Source organism: Podarcis gaigeae (genome assembly GCF_964106915.1).
Source record: "Podarcis gaigeae genome assembly, chromosome: 2".
NCBI lineage: Eukaryota > Metazoa > Chordata > Lepidosauria > Squamata > Lacertidae > Podarcis > Podarcis gaigeae.
Window position 1 is genome coordinate 72,563,486 of NC_139679.1, and position 15,914 is coordinate 72,579,399.

Below are 15,914 nucleotides of genomic sequence, written 5' to 3' on the forward strand. Positions count from 1 at the left end.
CCTCTTAATTTGTTTCTCTGCTTGCCTTCCTGCCTTAAATGTTTCTCCGCTTTATTTGTACACATAGACGCACACAGGCGGAAAATTCCATTAACTTGTAACAGTGATTTTCTGCTTTTCAAAGGAGCAGTGCTTCTTTATGCATATGCATCATCTGTGCACATTATGCCATTCTGGGCCTCAGCCTGACCCCTAGACTCCTCCCATGAAGCCTCAACACCATCCATAGCCCAAGGGAAGCCCAAGAAGTGCCACTGGTCCCAGCACTGATCAGAAAGATCTTAGCATTCATGTGGGAACCTGACCAGGCCTGTCTCCAGAGGCTGCCCTGGAAGAAACCTTGAGGTGGGTCTCCAGCAACCGCAGCCGAAGAGCCCCCTTCTGAGTCAGCAGGAGAGGCTGAAGTGCCTCCCAGAAATCCCAGACGCCTACCCAGAGGAGGAGAATGTGTGCCTGAGAGCCCCAAATATTGGAACTACTTGTGAGTAATGGTCTACCGTACTTGACAGTAATCCCTTCTCTTCCTGGAGAGCAGGGTTAAGCACTTGCAGTTGGTCCTGGGTGGGGTCTAGGAGGCCAGACTGTGTAAGCCAGGCATCCCCAAAGTTGGCCCTTCAGCTGTTTTGGGACTACAGTTCCCATGATCCCTGACCACTGGTCCTGTTAGCTAGAGATGATGGGAGTTGTAGTCCCAAAACAGCTGGAGGACCAAGTTTGGGGGTGCATGGTGTAAGCCCTTAGGTGACTGCCATGTCTTTTGGTTCTCAGGCTCATGAGGAGCACCTTGCTTCTTTCTGCTTGAGGGCCCTTGTGTGAAACAGTCAGGGGGCCGTATGCCAGTGGCCAGTGATGTTCGAAGCAAAAGTGGGCAGTGAAATGGATATGACTCTTACCTACTGTAAGGCTACATTCTAGCTATGCCAAATTCTCTGGTTTCTCCACGCAGGTATAGACTATATGTCTACTTACCTCCATTCAGGTGGGCAAGAGGCATTATCACAGCCCTGGGGCATCTTCCAACCACATGAAAGCTCTTGCATAGGGCTCAGAGCAGGACCCATAGGAAGGGGCTGACCTAGGGAGGGGCATGGCTTGGGGAGAGAATTCCAAGGCCTGTGTGACCACATTTTGCTCCTGGGCCTGAGGTTCCCCATCACTGATGTAACCTGTTCCACCCTACCATTGAATGACCTCCTGTGCTGCTAACCTCTGGATTTCTTCTTGAAGACCCTGTTTGCTGGATTGCATTTGCCTCCGGACAGCTTCAATATGCTTTGAGTCCAGCTACACCTGGGCTCTCCTTATTGAATTCCCTTTGATCCTGACCTGTCCAGTTGTGTTTCTCACATTAGTCTGCTGTTGACCTGTTTGTGGTTTACACCAGCTGATGCCCCAAAACTGTGTCCTGACCTGGTTGGAGCAGGACACCTTGTCATCTCTGTTGTCTGGCATTTTCTCCCAGTCAAGACGAGGATTGTCAAGCTTCAGGGAAGGCTGTCTAATTACCTGTGTTAGGTGTAGTTTATTTTAAACCACTACGATAATATTCTATTTTGTGGGATTCCTTTCTCCTGGAGCCTCACCAGAATCCTAGACTGACCAATTGTTAAATTTTTGGAAGTAGTGTCAGAACTTGCTGCTTCAGGAAGTATTTTGTGGCTTGCTTTAAGTGGGCGTCGGGTAAATGTGTGGGTTTAAAGCAAACCTTTAGTTCTATGTGTTGAGTAGCACAGGAAGCTGGCAGCAGGGGCGGCAACAGCATTTCTCTGTTTACACTATTTAAATGCTAACCAATAACGTAAGTTCTCTAGGCAGCTTCCCATAACAATTACAGCAAGTAAGTATTAAACAAGATTATAAATGCATGAAAAAGAAAACATTGGGAAATCAAATCAGTGCAACAAAGCTCAGAGCATACTAAAATGTCACAAATCTTTTAGACGCCAAGAATATCCCAAACATTCTATTTTGTCATGTATGATCTAGTTGAGATTTCTGCACTGCTGGGGGTTGAACTAGATGACTCTTGGGGTCCCTTCCAACTCTACAATTTTATGATCTCAAAACCCCTCAAAGGTTTTAAGATTGGAAAACCTAGGAAATATTGTTAAAGTCTTTGCCTGGTACTAAAAGGACCATAATATACATAGGTGCCAGGCAAGCCTCTCTAGGGAGGGCATTCCACAGTGGGTGTGCCACCACTGAAAAGGTGCTATCCTTTGCACCTGCCAAACCTCATTTGCTGGGTGCTGCTGAAAAAGAGTCACAGATGATCTCAAAGTCCAGGCAGGTCTAGATTGGAGGAGGTGATCCTTCAGGTAACGCGGCTAGTTGAAGGCCATTTTAGAATCCCGCTTTCTTGCTTTTATATACAGTGGTACCTTGGGGGAAGAACTTAATTCATTCTGGAGGTCCATTCTTAACCTGAAACTGTTCTTAACCTGAGGTACCACTTTAGCTAATGGGGCCTCCTGCTGCCGCCATGCCACCAGAGCATGATTTCTGTTCTCATCCTGAAGCAAAGTTCTTAACCCGAGATACTATTTCTGGGTTAGCGGAGTCTGTAACCTGAAGCGTCTGTAACCCGAGGTACCACTGTACTAGGCTACCAAGCTTTCTTCACCATGGACCACTTGAAAATTGCTGAAGGTCTTGTTAGATTTTTCTGCCTGTTGTAGCAATTGTAATGGCTTGTGCTAGGTGCTGTATGATTTTTAACTGTATTTTTACAGACAAATTGCAGACCACATGAACAAAGCTTGCAGACCACTTGTGGTCCATGGACCACAGTTCAGAAACCCTTGCACTAGGCAAAACTGAGGCTGTCTATCGCAAAACCCTCCTCTCGGCTTTACATCATAGTTGAATTATCCCTAAACATGTTAGACGTATATTGAACTGCACATTATACTTGTATTATTCTGTAACTACCACACATTAGCATGATATTTAATTCCTGCAGTCAGCTCAGCCATTCCAAAAGTATTTATGAAAACATTCCTCTTCCCAACCCACGCATTGCATTACAGGACTATCCACTTCTGTGACAGTGACAATGCAGAGCGACTGAATCTGCATAATCTCTTAATATTCTCAGATCAGAAACAGTTGCTGCAAAGGGATATACTAGATACAGAATAAGCCACAGAAACATCTCCCAGTGAGGTTTATTTGTCCCAGTCTATTGATATGCAGAATGCATGGAGCTGCCAAGGTCTGGCAAATGGAGATGTTGGAGGTGGCTGGGTCAGGGGTCTGTGCTAAGCATTGCCTTTTGGTATCTGCTAGAGAGGGAAAGGAGATCCTTACAGGCTGCTGATCAGACCATCTGTACAGTGAGAAGTAGGTGGCAGGAATGCCGGCCTTGTGGTGCGCCTTTAGATTGCAGCTCTTAAACAATTTGTTCCAGCACTGGACCTACAATAGCCTCAGAGTTTAATAGAGCTTTTCCCAGCTCAGAACACAGACAGCTCTAGTGCACATAAAATCACAGGAAGAAATGACAGACACAAGTGCAATGAAGAGCTGGTACAGGTTCAGAGAGCTTCCCTCTGCAGATGGAACAAATATGGAGGAGCTGAAGAAGGTGTGGCGTCCAAAGTCAGTCACTGATGAAACCCTTCAGCAGTACATACACACACATAGGATATATTGACGTGCCCCCATAGGAAGCCACCTAACATCAGCTCAGGCTATTTGTTCATCTAGCTCAGTATTGTCAGCTCTGATAAGAAGCAGCTATCTAAAGCCTCAGACTTTAGTCTTCCCTGATCCCTTAAAAAAAATAAAATGTGGTGCCAGCAGTTGAACCTGTGATCCATGAAGAACATGGGTGCTCCATCACTATAGTCTCTCTCAGGAGGTGGAATAAGGAACAACAACAGCAGAATGTTTTCTGCAGGCCCAAGGTAGGCTGCCTCTGAGGCTTCTGAACTTCAGAAGGAAAGCATTAATGACCATTATGGCTCTGCTCTGCCTTCAGCATCAGTGGCTGTGATGCTTCTGAATACCACAGCCTTGCGTCCTGGTTTCCCACAGGCATCTGGGTGGCCAATGTGAGAACAGGATGCTGGACTAGATGGGCCATTGATCAGGCTGCTGTAATGTTCTTTGGTATACCTTGGTAGGGTGAAGAAGACTGAAGTCATGACGGGATGTAGGAGAGGAGTGTGCATTGGTTTGTGTGTCTGGGGGGAGAGACACTAGGCAGATAAGAGCAAAAAGAGAGGACATCTATTTGAAAACTCTTGTGACTTGTAGCTTATACACTTAGAAGGTTTCCTGCTTCTGTAAAGTCTAGCTATATTTGGGGGCAGAGTGATTCCCCCTAATACATTAAGATAGATGTGGAGCAATTGCAGTTTATTTGTATCTGGTTTTGTTTTCATATTTATTTATTTAGCTGTTTGCGTCCAGGTCTACCCCACCCCTAGCGATTGTAAGGTAAGAGGTATCCTGGGCTACCAGCTGCAAAGAGCATCCCTGCTCATCTCTATTCTTCCTATTTATGAAACAAAAACTATGAAAAAATAATGCTAAAAATCTTGATTAGGTTGCTCTTAAATAGGAGTTGGAAGGAACCCTAGGGGCCATCTAGTCCAACCCTCTGCAATGCAATTTGATTAACAGAAGGGAACCACACCAGTTTTTAACATGCGAAATGAAAGCAACATAATTTTGTTTAAGGCATAAAATGCCCCAAGGGTTCTTCTGCTTCTGAGTTAGGGTGCCCTATTTTGATGGATGATGCAGTTGTAATCATCCAAGTTGCATCTGCTTGAGGTGAGGCGAAATGAAGGGAAAAGATGGGGAGATGCACCAAAGCTAGCCTCAAATGTGAATAACAGCCCCTGAGATACTTTGACCTTGGTTGCCATGCCAACAGATAGCTCTTCTTCCCTGAAAAGCCATATTCACCCTTAGGGATGGGTGGAGAGTGAGTAGGTTATTTGTCTGGGTTTATGAGCTGCTCATCACAATAGGTTGCTAGATCACTTTGTGTGAAGCTCAAATGCTTGGGCATCAAGTGTCTTGGAGGCCTTGATGCCCTTCAGAGCAGCTTGCCCTGAATAGTTTCTCCACCCCCTCTAAACTTTCAACTGGGGCAGAATGTTAATGGCCCAATCCCTCCAGCTGGAAGCAGGTTAACAAAAGCAGCCAGTAACTTTTGCCTTCCCCAAAACTGAGGTACAGATCCTGGTGGAGGGGGTGGGGGAGACTCCTTGGTCAAAGGATTGGACAGTTCATTGATCCCAAATAAAGACCCAAGCTGGGTCGATTGCCCTCTTTGCAAACACAAAAAAAGTTTATTATCTAGTTAGAAACAAATAGGTGTCTGGTTGCTTAGATTATTGATTGATTGATTGATTGATTGATTGATTGAATTTATATACAGTAAATGCCTTTTAGATGCCGTTAAGTGGACATTCAGACTGTCACAGTTTCAGCAGGATTCAGTTACATGTTGGAAAATCCAGGCTGCACAATTGCAATTGATTGGGAGATCTTGCATAACACAACTAATTTCCCCTAAAGACCTGGTTTATTTGTTTTTGTAGCAATTGGGAAATCTTGCACAACACAACATGTTTCCCCTAAAGACCTGGTTTATTTGTTTTTGTAGCAATAAAGAAAGTGACAGGGAAATGCACTGGGAAGTGTGGGATAACGCTTGCTTGATGCAACATCATTTAACCTTGCAGCAAACTAATCAGGATGAATGTTACATAAACACGTCATCTGGAAGTGCCCATAATCTCATTTATACGCCTGGGTGTCATAGTTTGCTGGAATATGAGATGTTGTTTCCTTTTGTTAGCAAAAACAAATCATAGTTGTTCATAGCATCTCCTTATCTGAATCATACTCTTTTCCTCTCAGGACAATATGCCTCTTTACCACAGTGGAAGCCCAACTGTCCTGTAGTTTTGCCTCACCCTTCTCTCCTCTCTCCGCACCCAGAGAAAAGCTGAATAGAGCATTTCATTCTTCATTCCTGCTTTGTCACCACATCCACTGTTGTTTGGGATGAGGAATGGTTTTCCTGTTCCCTTCTCCCTTTCATATAGAATCTGTACACAGAACCCTTTTATGCAGTATTGATGGGACTGCATGGGATGCTGAGCTGGCCGATGATCTTCCCACCCTTTCAGAGGCCATCAGGGGACATCTATGAACACAACGTTAAACGTCTGTAGATTCTGAAAGTAAAAGAAAAATCAAAGACAACATGGCTGGTGCTAAGCAAATGCACAACAGATTCCCAAAGCCACAAGTATGAGATCACTTCTTTATATGGTGTGACTGTATTACAGTAGAAGCTGCTCTTCCTAGTCCCCTGTTGCCAACTCTAATGAGGTATAAGGAAGACTTAAGGCTGCAGCCCTAAACAGGTCTACTCAGGAGTAAGTCCCATTCAGTTCAATGGGGCTTACCCCCAGGTAAGAGGGTTTGGGATTTAGCACTTGTTGTTTAGTGCGCTGTAGCCATTTATTGGACCACACTTCCAATCTCATTAGTGTTTGACTGGAGGATGTGACCCTGTACTCACTTATCTTGGAGTAAACCACAGGGAACTCAAGAGAGACATTCTTCAGAGTGGTGTCATTCATTAACCTCTAAGCAGGTGTAATGCAGGTATCAGTTTAGAATGTAGGACTTAAAGGCCCATTCACATTTATTTATTTTTAAAATTTGTATATTACCCTATACCTGTAGATCTCAGGGCAGTTCACAACATAAAATAGCAATATAAAAAACACAAAATGCATAATAAAAATAAGAACAAAAGGCCTGGTTGACTTTCAACCAGTCCATGACGGAGGCAAGAGAGTGGGCCAGCACATCCACTGCCTCACCTGCAGATGCAAAGGAGAAGTGGAGATGTGTGTCATCAGCATATTGCTGACAACATACTGCACACCTCTTGATAACCCCACCTAGCGGCTTCATGTAGATGTTAAACATCAAACTGAACCCCGAGGAACCCCACACTGAAGGCTCCACAGGGCCAAAGAACACTCCCCAAGCAACACCTTCTGGACCCCTCCATCCAAGTAGGACCAGAACCACTGTAAATGCTGCCACCCACCCTTAACTCGGACATCCTCTCAGAGGAATACCATGGTTGATGGTATTGAAAGCCACTGAGAGGTCAAGGAGGACTAACGGGGGCATATTTTCCCTGTCTCTCTCCCGACAAGAGGTCATCGTACAGGGCGACCAAAGCAGTTTCTGGGCCAAAACCAGGCCAAAACCCTGACTGAAATGCACCTAGAAAATCAGTTTCCTCCAAGAGCGCCTGGATCTGGTCTGTGATCACCTACTCAAGAACCTTGCCCAGGAAAGGGAGATTAGCAGCTGGCTGGTAATTACTTAGATTTTCGGAATCCATTCAGTTTTCCAAACCATTTGCACATGAATCCTCTCACCAGATTATTATAGGAGTAGATTATGCATCCCATGTGATCAGCACCTCTGCAATCCTGTGAATGACAAGGTTATGAAATCCAGGTTTCTCTTGACAGCAAATGACCAATCTCGCTTTCCAGTGGCATATTCACATATATTATCTTGGTGTGGGAAACATCTTATAACAAGGAAACAGATTGTGTTTTATAGGCACTGGGTGCCTTCTTAGATCAGTGCAGCACTAAGCACAAATTGCCGGGGGGGGGCAGTTTAACGTTGCTGTTGTTGTTTTTGCTTTATCAGAGGAAACTCTGATAAAGTGAATCATAGTCCAAGGAAGCTTATACTGTAATACATTTGATAGCCTTTAAGGTACCACAAGATTCTGTTTTGTTTTGAAGTCAAGGACATCTTACTGCTATCCACTAGGAAAAGTAGTTTTCTACATTCTTATCACTGCTTTGACCATTTGATGGAGTGCCCAAACAGGGAAATAGTATTCTGCACCAAGATCTAAGTAGGACGCCATCTCTCTTCTATTGATGACCCTCACCCTGAGCCACTGACAGTGTTCACACATTCAGTGCCAGCCCTGAGTTACTGTCTGTAAAATCCTGGTGCTGTTCATGTCATGGCCACATTGATGAATTAACTAATCAATAAACCACTCACATACCAAAATGGCCTTTAAGCGGTTTCTTAGCAGCCGTTTTGGCATTCATATCCTTGTATAAGTCATTGATTCGCCACCAAAATATGACATGTAGTTCTGTACTTAATGGTACCAAGAAGTACAGATCTGAAACCAGAAGGTCAGAAGTGCATCTTGAAAATTATGATTAGAAGGGGCATACCAGGGCTTTGGGCTGAGAGTTGCATAAAGTAGCTAAATAAAATACAGAAAAATAAGTTGTGCCAGCAGTTGTGGAAGTCCTCTCCCCCCCCCCCCCCCAGTTTTATACCCATAGCAATCCTGTGAGGTAGATTAAGCGTAGAGATAATAACTGGTCCAAGGTTATCTCAGCACCATGGCTGAGTGGGGATTAGAACCCAGGCCTCCAGGGCCACAGTCTAGCCTTCCAACCACTGTGCTACAGTGGCCTGCACCATGGTGGAGAACTTTGGCTGCATTTCTGGATGTGACCTGACAAGCAGAAAGCCAGCAGGTGGGTCTGGGTGGAGATCAGTGCTGTCTAGATGAGTCTTTCCCTTTCCAAGGCAGGCTGAGGATTTCCCCCGCTCCTCATTCTCCCACTTATGCTGCAGGGGCTGGGGGGGGGGGATGCTGCTGTTGTAACCCGATCTGGCAGACAATCTCACTCTTGCTTGCTTCTCCGCCTTTCAGCTGCCAGAGGTTCAGAGTCCAGCTCCTGCAGAGGAGAAGAGGCAGCTGCTGCTATGATCCAGGCACTGGTGCTCCTGTTGCTGGCTGGAAATGGAGCCTCGGCTACCAGCACCAATCCGCGTCTGAAGCTCTCCTTTCATAGTAAGGCGGACATCAAACCAACAGAGGGGATGGATGAGAAGTGTGTGTGTGAGCTTGCACCCGTGTAACATTTTCAGAGGAGGTGTGAACCAGGAATGGGTGTTACAGGGGATCTCTAGAGTTTAGAATGGGCAGTCCTCCATAGGTGATGGGGCCATCAATAGGATGTTATGGACAATGTATTTACATAGAGCAAAACTCAGAAAGACAGGTTTTGAGGTGGTAAGCAGAGAAGCAGAGTTTATGTTTGTGGAGGGAAGGGGTTGATGTGACAGCTACGAATGTTATATTCTGAGCGTTTTCATCTTATGATGCCCACCTTGCCACTCCTTCAGGGCTCCACCTGCCTCCTATAACATAGCAAGTGATATTTACAGAGACACACAAGGTCATGGAGAGCTGTGTATTATTATCCTGATGCTCCAAATTGTAGCTGGTGCACTCAGTGTCCAGGCTGTGCTAGGAGTAAGGAAGTGTGGGGCATTTAGAAAGGCACACTCTGTTACTATCAAATCAGGAAGAGTTCTGTTCTTTTAATAGTGAGATGAAAATGGATCCTCTTCTTCTTCTTCTTCTTCTTCTTCTTCTTCTTCTTCTTCTTCTTCACACTCGTGTGGCTAGAGACTCTGTTTCCTTAAGTTTGCAACACTGCCTCAGATTTATGTGCTGGTGTCATTGAGGTCTGGCTCTGATCCCATATGTTGTGGGGATATGTTTCTTTCAAGTTTAGGAAAGAGATGCGTAAGGACTGTCTAATTATGAACATTTGGGGGGAAGGAAGCCAAAATAGAACATTTGTTCGTGTCTATATAACACCACAAATTAAGTGGCTGTGCTAATACTTTACAAGTTTTAAATGACCGGAAAGAATCTGATAAATATTTGATAATGGGCAACAGTACAAGTACATTTTTTTTTAAATAAAGGACTAGACCGATTATTGGCTAACAAACATATTAAAAGGCTGTTAACCAAAATACTCAGATTGTATAGCTTAGGAGTGGACTATTTCTCTGTGTGTTTTCATCTAGAACCCCTGTGATGCACCAATGGATTTTAATATATGAAGTAAGACAGCATGATCAGGATTTCTTAACATTAAGGCATATAAATTAAACTGACCAGCACCATTCACCTCTTAAACAGCAGTGGGGAACCTCCAGATGACAGGGTTCATTAGGCCCAGCCAGGGTCTTAATCTTCCCCAAGAGACAGTTCCCTGCAAACTGTGTCCACCTGCCATCGTATGTGATGCCCGGTGTGCGGCAGATAAATATGCAGCTGCAAAGGAGCAATTGGGAGCTTAATGTGCACTTCTTATTGTTCCTTGGCAAGTGGGGCGGACAGCAGTGACCCCCGCTGATGAATTCTGACAGGGACTGCCTTTGAAATTGTCTCTTTGCAGGTGGTTTCGATCCAAACAGCTCCTGCAGCTGAACAATTTCCACCCACAGACCAGCTTTGTGATCGTCTTTGTTGGAGTGCAGAGGGGAAATGTCTATTTTCAGGTGCAGTTTGAATCCAAATCACACCTGCAAATGAACAAAGCGAAGGCTAGACAATTGTTGTTGACAGCAAGCCCCTTTGATGTCAGAGGGGTGGCCCTGCCACTTGTCCAAATGGCCCATGTGAGATAGGAAGGTGAGGATCCAGTCCACCAGCCAGATAAATTTCCACACCCTCACCCTAAAATATCTAAAACTGGAGACTGGCATTTTTAGCATCAAAACAATATGAAAATAACTATGTGCTGCAGTTAAAAATATGCCAAACAGTGGAAAAGGCTATTTCTGCTTCCCAAGCAGACAAGACAAAGTTCTTTTTCTTCCATCCTCTTTGACGTCTTTATTTTCAACCTATTGTTTCATAAAAAGCCTCTACTGAATTTCCTATGAGTGACAGAGAAAGCAAGCTGGCCATCTTATCAGTTCACCAGAGATTAATGTGATTAAAAACCAATTCTCAAGAAGGTGCTAGATAAAGTGTTTCCTTGTTTCTCCCGGCCACACTCCTGCACTCCCTTTCCTCCTCTGTGTGCTCATTCCCTTTCTCTGCAGAGAATGAGGAGGAGAGGTGAAATGTAAACACACAGGTAGAACACACAGGTGTGTGGCTGGCTGCCTTGCTGGCTAGCCAGGTGCAGACCCTTGTGTTTCTATGCAAAGAGAAGCAGATGTGTAGATTTTGAAGGTCACAGTCATTAAGCTCACCACAATTTCGATTTCACTTTAAATGAACAATGCAGGGACATGAGAATGAAGCCTCCTTTCAAAGCAGGACCAACAACAGGAAAAATCCATGGTAGCCTGATTTTTGCTCCTGTGAAGACTGTGCTCATTAGCTTCTTCTCTTACCAAACCCAACACTTGGGTGTGGGCTCTGCAGCTTCATTGCACATGTGGAACTCCTTCATGGCAGAGACACCCCCATTCATTTCAGTGGAGGGACATGCAACCCATGGTTATTGTTGTAAGATTTTTTGATCCATCCTTCAGCATAAGCTCCAGGGGAGGCCACAACAATGTAAAAATACAATACAGTGGTACCTCGGGTTACAAACGCTTCAGGTTACAGACTCCGCTAACCCAGAAATAGTACCTTGGGTTAAGAACTTTGCTTCAGGATGAGAACAGAAATCGCGCGGCGGCAGCAGGAGGCCACATTGGCTAAAGTGGTACCTCAGGTTAAGAGCAGTTTCAGATTAAGAACAGACCTCCAGAACAAAGTAAGTTCTTAACCCGAGGTACCACTGTATTAAAATCAGTTAAAACAAGCTACAATCAAAAGAACGTGTCTTTTTTTGCCGTAAGCCTGCGTGCGAAGTCAGTGGCTGCAAAGGGGTGCCATATTTTGATGTGATAACTTTGTCCACATCAGATGCGCTATTCAGGGCATGCACCCTTATTGCCATTTTTTCAGATAAGGCCATACGTTGTGTTGCCATAGTGAAATATGTAGGTGTTCAAGTTTTTCCAGTTCTGTGCTCTGAGTAGTTGTTGTTTACATACACTCCAACATTTATCTGATGAAAACAGGGGCATCCTGTTTATTATTATTATTATTATTATTATTATTATTATTATTATTATTATAGCCCATCAGACTGGGTTAGCCCTGCCACTCTGAGCAGCTTCCAAATTATATAAAAACTAAATAAAACACTGAACATTAATAACTTCCCTATTCAGAGCTGCCTTCAGATGTCTTTCAAAGGCTGTATAGTTACTTATCTCCTTGGCTCGGGATGTCACATAACTCCATACCCTCCAACATTTCTCTGATGAAATAGGGACATCCTAAGGAAAAGTGGGGCATTCTGTAATCAAATCAGAAACAGGGATGGCTTTTGTAAATCTGGGACTGTCCCTGGAAAATAGGGGCACTTGCAGGTTCTGTGTTTAAAGCAGATAGGCCAGGAAGGGACATGCAGGACTAGAACTAGGTAAGGGGAAGCAGTTGTGCTAAGCCAGGCCAGCTCAGGTTTTTCCATGCCCATCTGCGGCCCAGCCAGAGGTCAATACCAAGCCACAGAGGAGGGAGATGGCATGGAGAGGAGGCCATGTTGGTTGTCTGGTGCTGTTGGACTAGAAGAATATGTATATCTCAAGCAGACTCAAGCCAAGGAACATGGAGTGGGGGGGTTGGGGGGTTGCAGATCAGGCCATGACCTCCCTCTGGACCCTGAGCACCCTGTGCACCCGACATGGGCAGCAGCTCATTAGCGGGTGGATTGCTCCCCTGCCAGCCACTTTCTTCCCCTTCTCCACAATGGCTTATTTGTTCCTGCTGCCGAAAGCAGATTAGGCTCTCTGCAGAGAGAAAGGGCCCTTTCTCCGCGCAGATGCCTGTTGTGCTGGGAGATTAACGTCACGCTGTTGTTGAGGCTGCTAACCTGTTAAAGCTGGTGGAACAGATCAGGGAGCGGGCTTGAAAGGTGGGTGTAAGAGGACACAGGCCACAGACGGGGTGGGGGTAGGGTGGGAAGACGAAATCGGCAGAAGCTCCCCGACCACCACCCAGCCTACTCCCCACTCACTGCTTGAATGGTACGCAGCCAGAGTAGGTTCGTCAGAAACTTGAGGGTTGGGAATGTCTACAGGATACCATCTGCATTTCCAGATGTTAGCAGCATCTACTGGAGCACTGGGGCTGCAGATCTGCATTTTCAGATCTGTTCACCACCACCACCACCACCTAGTACAGTGGTACCTTGGTTGTCAAACTTAATCTGTTCTGGGAGTCCGTTTGACTCCTGGAACCGTTCGAAAACCAAGGCACAGCTTCCTACTGGCTGCGCATCTTTATCTGTGTGATAAGGGTGAAGGTCCATTATCATGTCTCTGTTAATAGTAGCTCCATGTTGTTGCTTGGCCACAAAGTTCAAGGGATAAATGATGGTTATCATTTCCTCCAAAATATGCAGAAGTAAGATGGGGCTTAATTGTGATTTACCCTATACAGCTCTCTGGCATCTAAGCAATGGGTGTGGAAATCTCCCACACAGACAAGAGTAATTGGGACACAAGCATAACTGACAGGAGACCAGTGTTCCAAGTCTTGGCTCTACAGATGACCTTTATGTGATCTTGCCCAAGCCAAGGCCCTCCCTCTAGGCCTCTGAGCTCTTCACACCTTTCTCTTTGTTCAGACTGAAAGTTTCTTGGAGTAGGAGAAGGACTCCCTTATCTGGCTGCACACATATAGCAGGCTTTTATGGGCTGCACAGTCATAATAACTATGTCATCACATAAGCAGAACAGATATCCCAGTATCCTTGATTGTCAGAGGCCTTCAGATTACAAGGGAGTGTCAGGAAGAAGACTTTTAAGGATGCCATCTCTCAGATAAACTCAGGCCATATCCACACGTTGTATTTAAAGCAGCATTATGCCGCTTTAAACAGTCCCCAAATAACTCTGGGAACTGCAGTTTGTTAAGGGTGCTGAGAATTAAAAAAAATAATAATTTAATTTTCAGATTTTTGAGTTTACAAACAATTGTCAAACAACCAAAGCAAAAAGAGAATTCCATAAATTCCCGTGGACTTCCCTCCTCCCCTTTGTGGGTCCTTATGTTAACTTTTTTCCTCCTGCAACTTCTCTATTAATCCAATTCTATTAAATCTCCAGTACAACCCTTGTCATATCCCTTGTTATGGTTGCTGATAATTGTTAGGAGACCCCTTTCCCCTCTCAAAGAGCTGTGATTCCCAGAGTGGCTTAAGTCAATCCTTCTTCCCAGGGAACTCTGGATATTGTAGCTTTGTGAGGGGAACAAGGGTCTCCTAACAGCTCTCAGCACTCTCAACAAGCTACAGCTCCCAATATAGCATTGGGGGAAGCCATAACTGTTTTAAGCTGCACAAACATCCTCAGGAATAGGGAAATGGCCACGTTTAACAGAGTGCAGCTTTATTTGTCTATTTCAGCATTTATGCCTCTCCTTTCAATTCCTGAATGCAGTTGTAACAATAAAAACCAATTTAAAAAGCAGAAATCAAGGGATAATTGTTTGCACTTCGCTTAGGTGCCTTATGTTGTATTCAATTGACTCCAGCTGATTCTCTCTAACTTTGCGAATGCAGATGGAATTGTGCGTAACACGCAAGCGATCGTGGTTCATCTCCCTCCTTTTTCCTCTCCAGATTTGCGACTGCGCCACGGACTGCGCACTTATGAGCTAGAGCGCTCCTGCTGCTATGACTCGCTGCTGCTGGATGAAGAGAGGGGACGGCTCTTCGTGGGTGGGAAAAACTACCTGGCCTCCCTGAGCCTAGACAACATCAGCAAGCAGGACAAGAAGGTAGCCTGGCTCTGTTTGCCTTGCCTGTGGCTTCTCCCCCAAAATAGGGCAAGGGTATCTGGACGTGTCTTTTCGCTCTCAGACTCGGACCTGTTATTGTAAGCCACCCCAGAAATTCTGAACTGAAGGACAATATGGAAACTTTGGGTGGTGTTCCACCAAGCTTTACTCAGAAGTTAATTAAGTTACATTCATTCATTTCAATGAGTAAAACTTAGCTGAATACCACCCATTTAAAATAAATGATGACATTGGGTTGTACCTTACACTGGTATTAATGGGCAGAAGATAATGATGTCCAGTATTTTCAATGGATCTGCTTTGAGTAGGACACCAATATTGGCTGCAATCAATAGAGTTATTATGTTCTCTCTTCAACTCCCTCCTCTGCTCCTCAGCCTTTAGTAGTGCCATTTCCCTGCTTGCTCGTCATGACAACGGATCCCGCATTCCAGACTCCTCCGTGAAATCTTCTATAATAAACTTCCCTGTTAATGGAGTTGGAAAGAGGGTGGGTTAAGGCTGCTGACGCCCTTACCGCTGGGCTGTGGACGAAAGCCGCATTCCTAGCCCAGCAGGGGAAACTCTTTGGGAGCACAATACAGCCACTGCCAACCCTCTGCTCCTGGAGCATTTGCACTTATTTTGCCGGTATGGCTGGAAGAGGGGGCATAATTCCCTGGTAGAGTCCTGGGTTTCCTTCCCTAGTATCCACAGGCAACACTGGTTACCTGTCTTAACACCTGGAGAGCTGCTACTACCAGTTAGTGTAGATGACTCAATGGTCTGACTCAGAACAAGATAGTTCCTGATATTCCTTAGATGACACATAATGGCTGTCTGCTCTGCTGTCTGTTTTCTTTGCACACAGTGAACTAACGGATCTTGTGGGTCAGGTTTGGTTTCCTCAACATGTACAAAGCTTTGCACCGTGGCCACTGAAGCGGTGTCCAGTTCTTGGCAAAAGACTTACAGGCACCGATCCCTCTTGCTCTCCTGGCTTCAGGCAGCTATCCTCATTCAGTAGAAATGAGGACCAGAACAGTGGAACACACAGATCCAAGGAGTTCGGTTGCAGTGACTCCTGGCATGCAAAGTATCCCCCAGCTTAGCCCTGGGATATCAACCATGCAGTTCATCACTTACATGAACCTACTCAGGCCTTAAAATTGGCCTCTAAGGCCCTGCCCACTGTGAAGAGCCAGCAGACTGGTAG

General features: G+C 45.1%; 1 protein-coding gene across 3 annotated transcripts in view; it reads left to right on the forward strand.

Moving 5' to 3' along the window:
- Positions 1–15,914, forward strand: part of SEMA3B (semaphorin 3B) — a 66,491-nt gene that overhangs the window by 25,331 nt on the left and 25,246 nt on the right. For all 3 annotated transcript variants that reach the window (XR_014561168.1, XM_083726577.1, XM_083726576.1), the window contains 2 exons: positions 8,756–8,896; positions 14,541–14,698. Coding sequence is in view for 2 of the 3 variants with exons in the window: in XM_083726577.1 (XP_083582703.1) it covers positions 8,809–8,896; positions 14,541–14,698 (246 nt within the window). In the remaining variant the exon portion in view is untranslated. The remainder of the gene's footprint in view (positions 1–8,755; positions 8,897–14,540; positions 14,699–15,914) is intronic.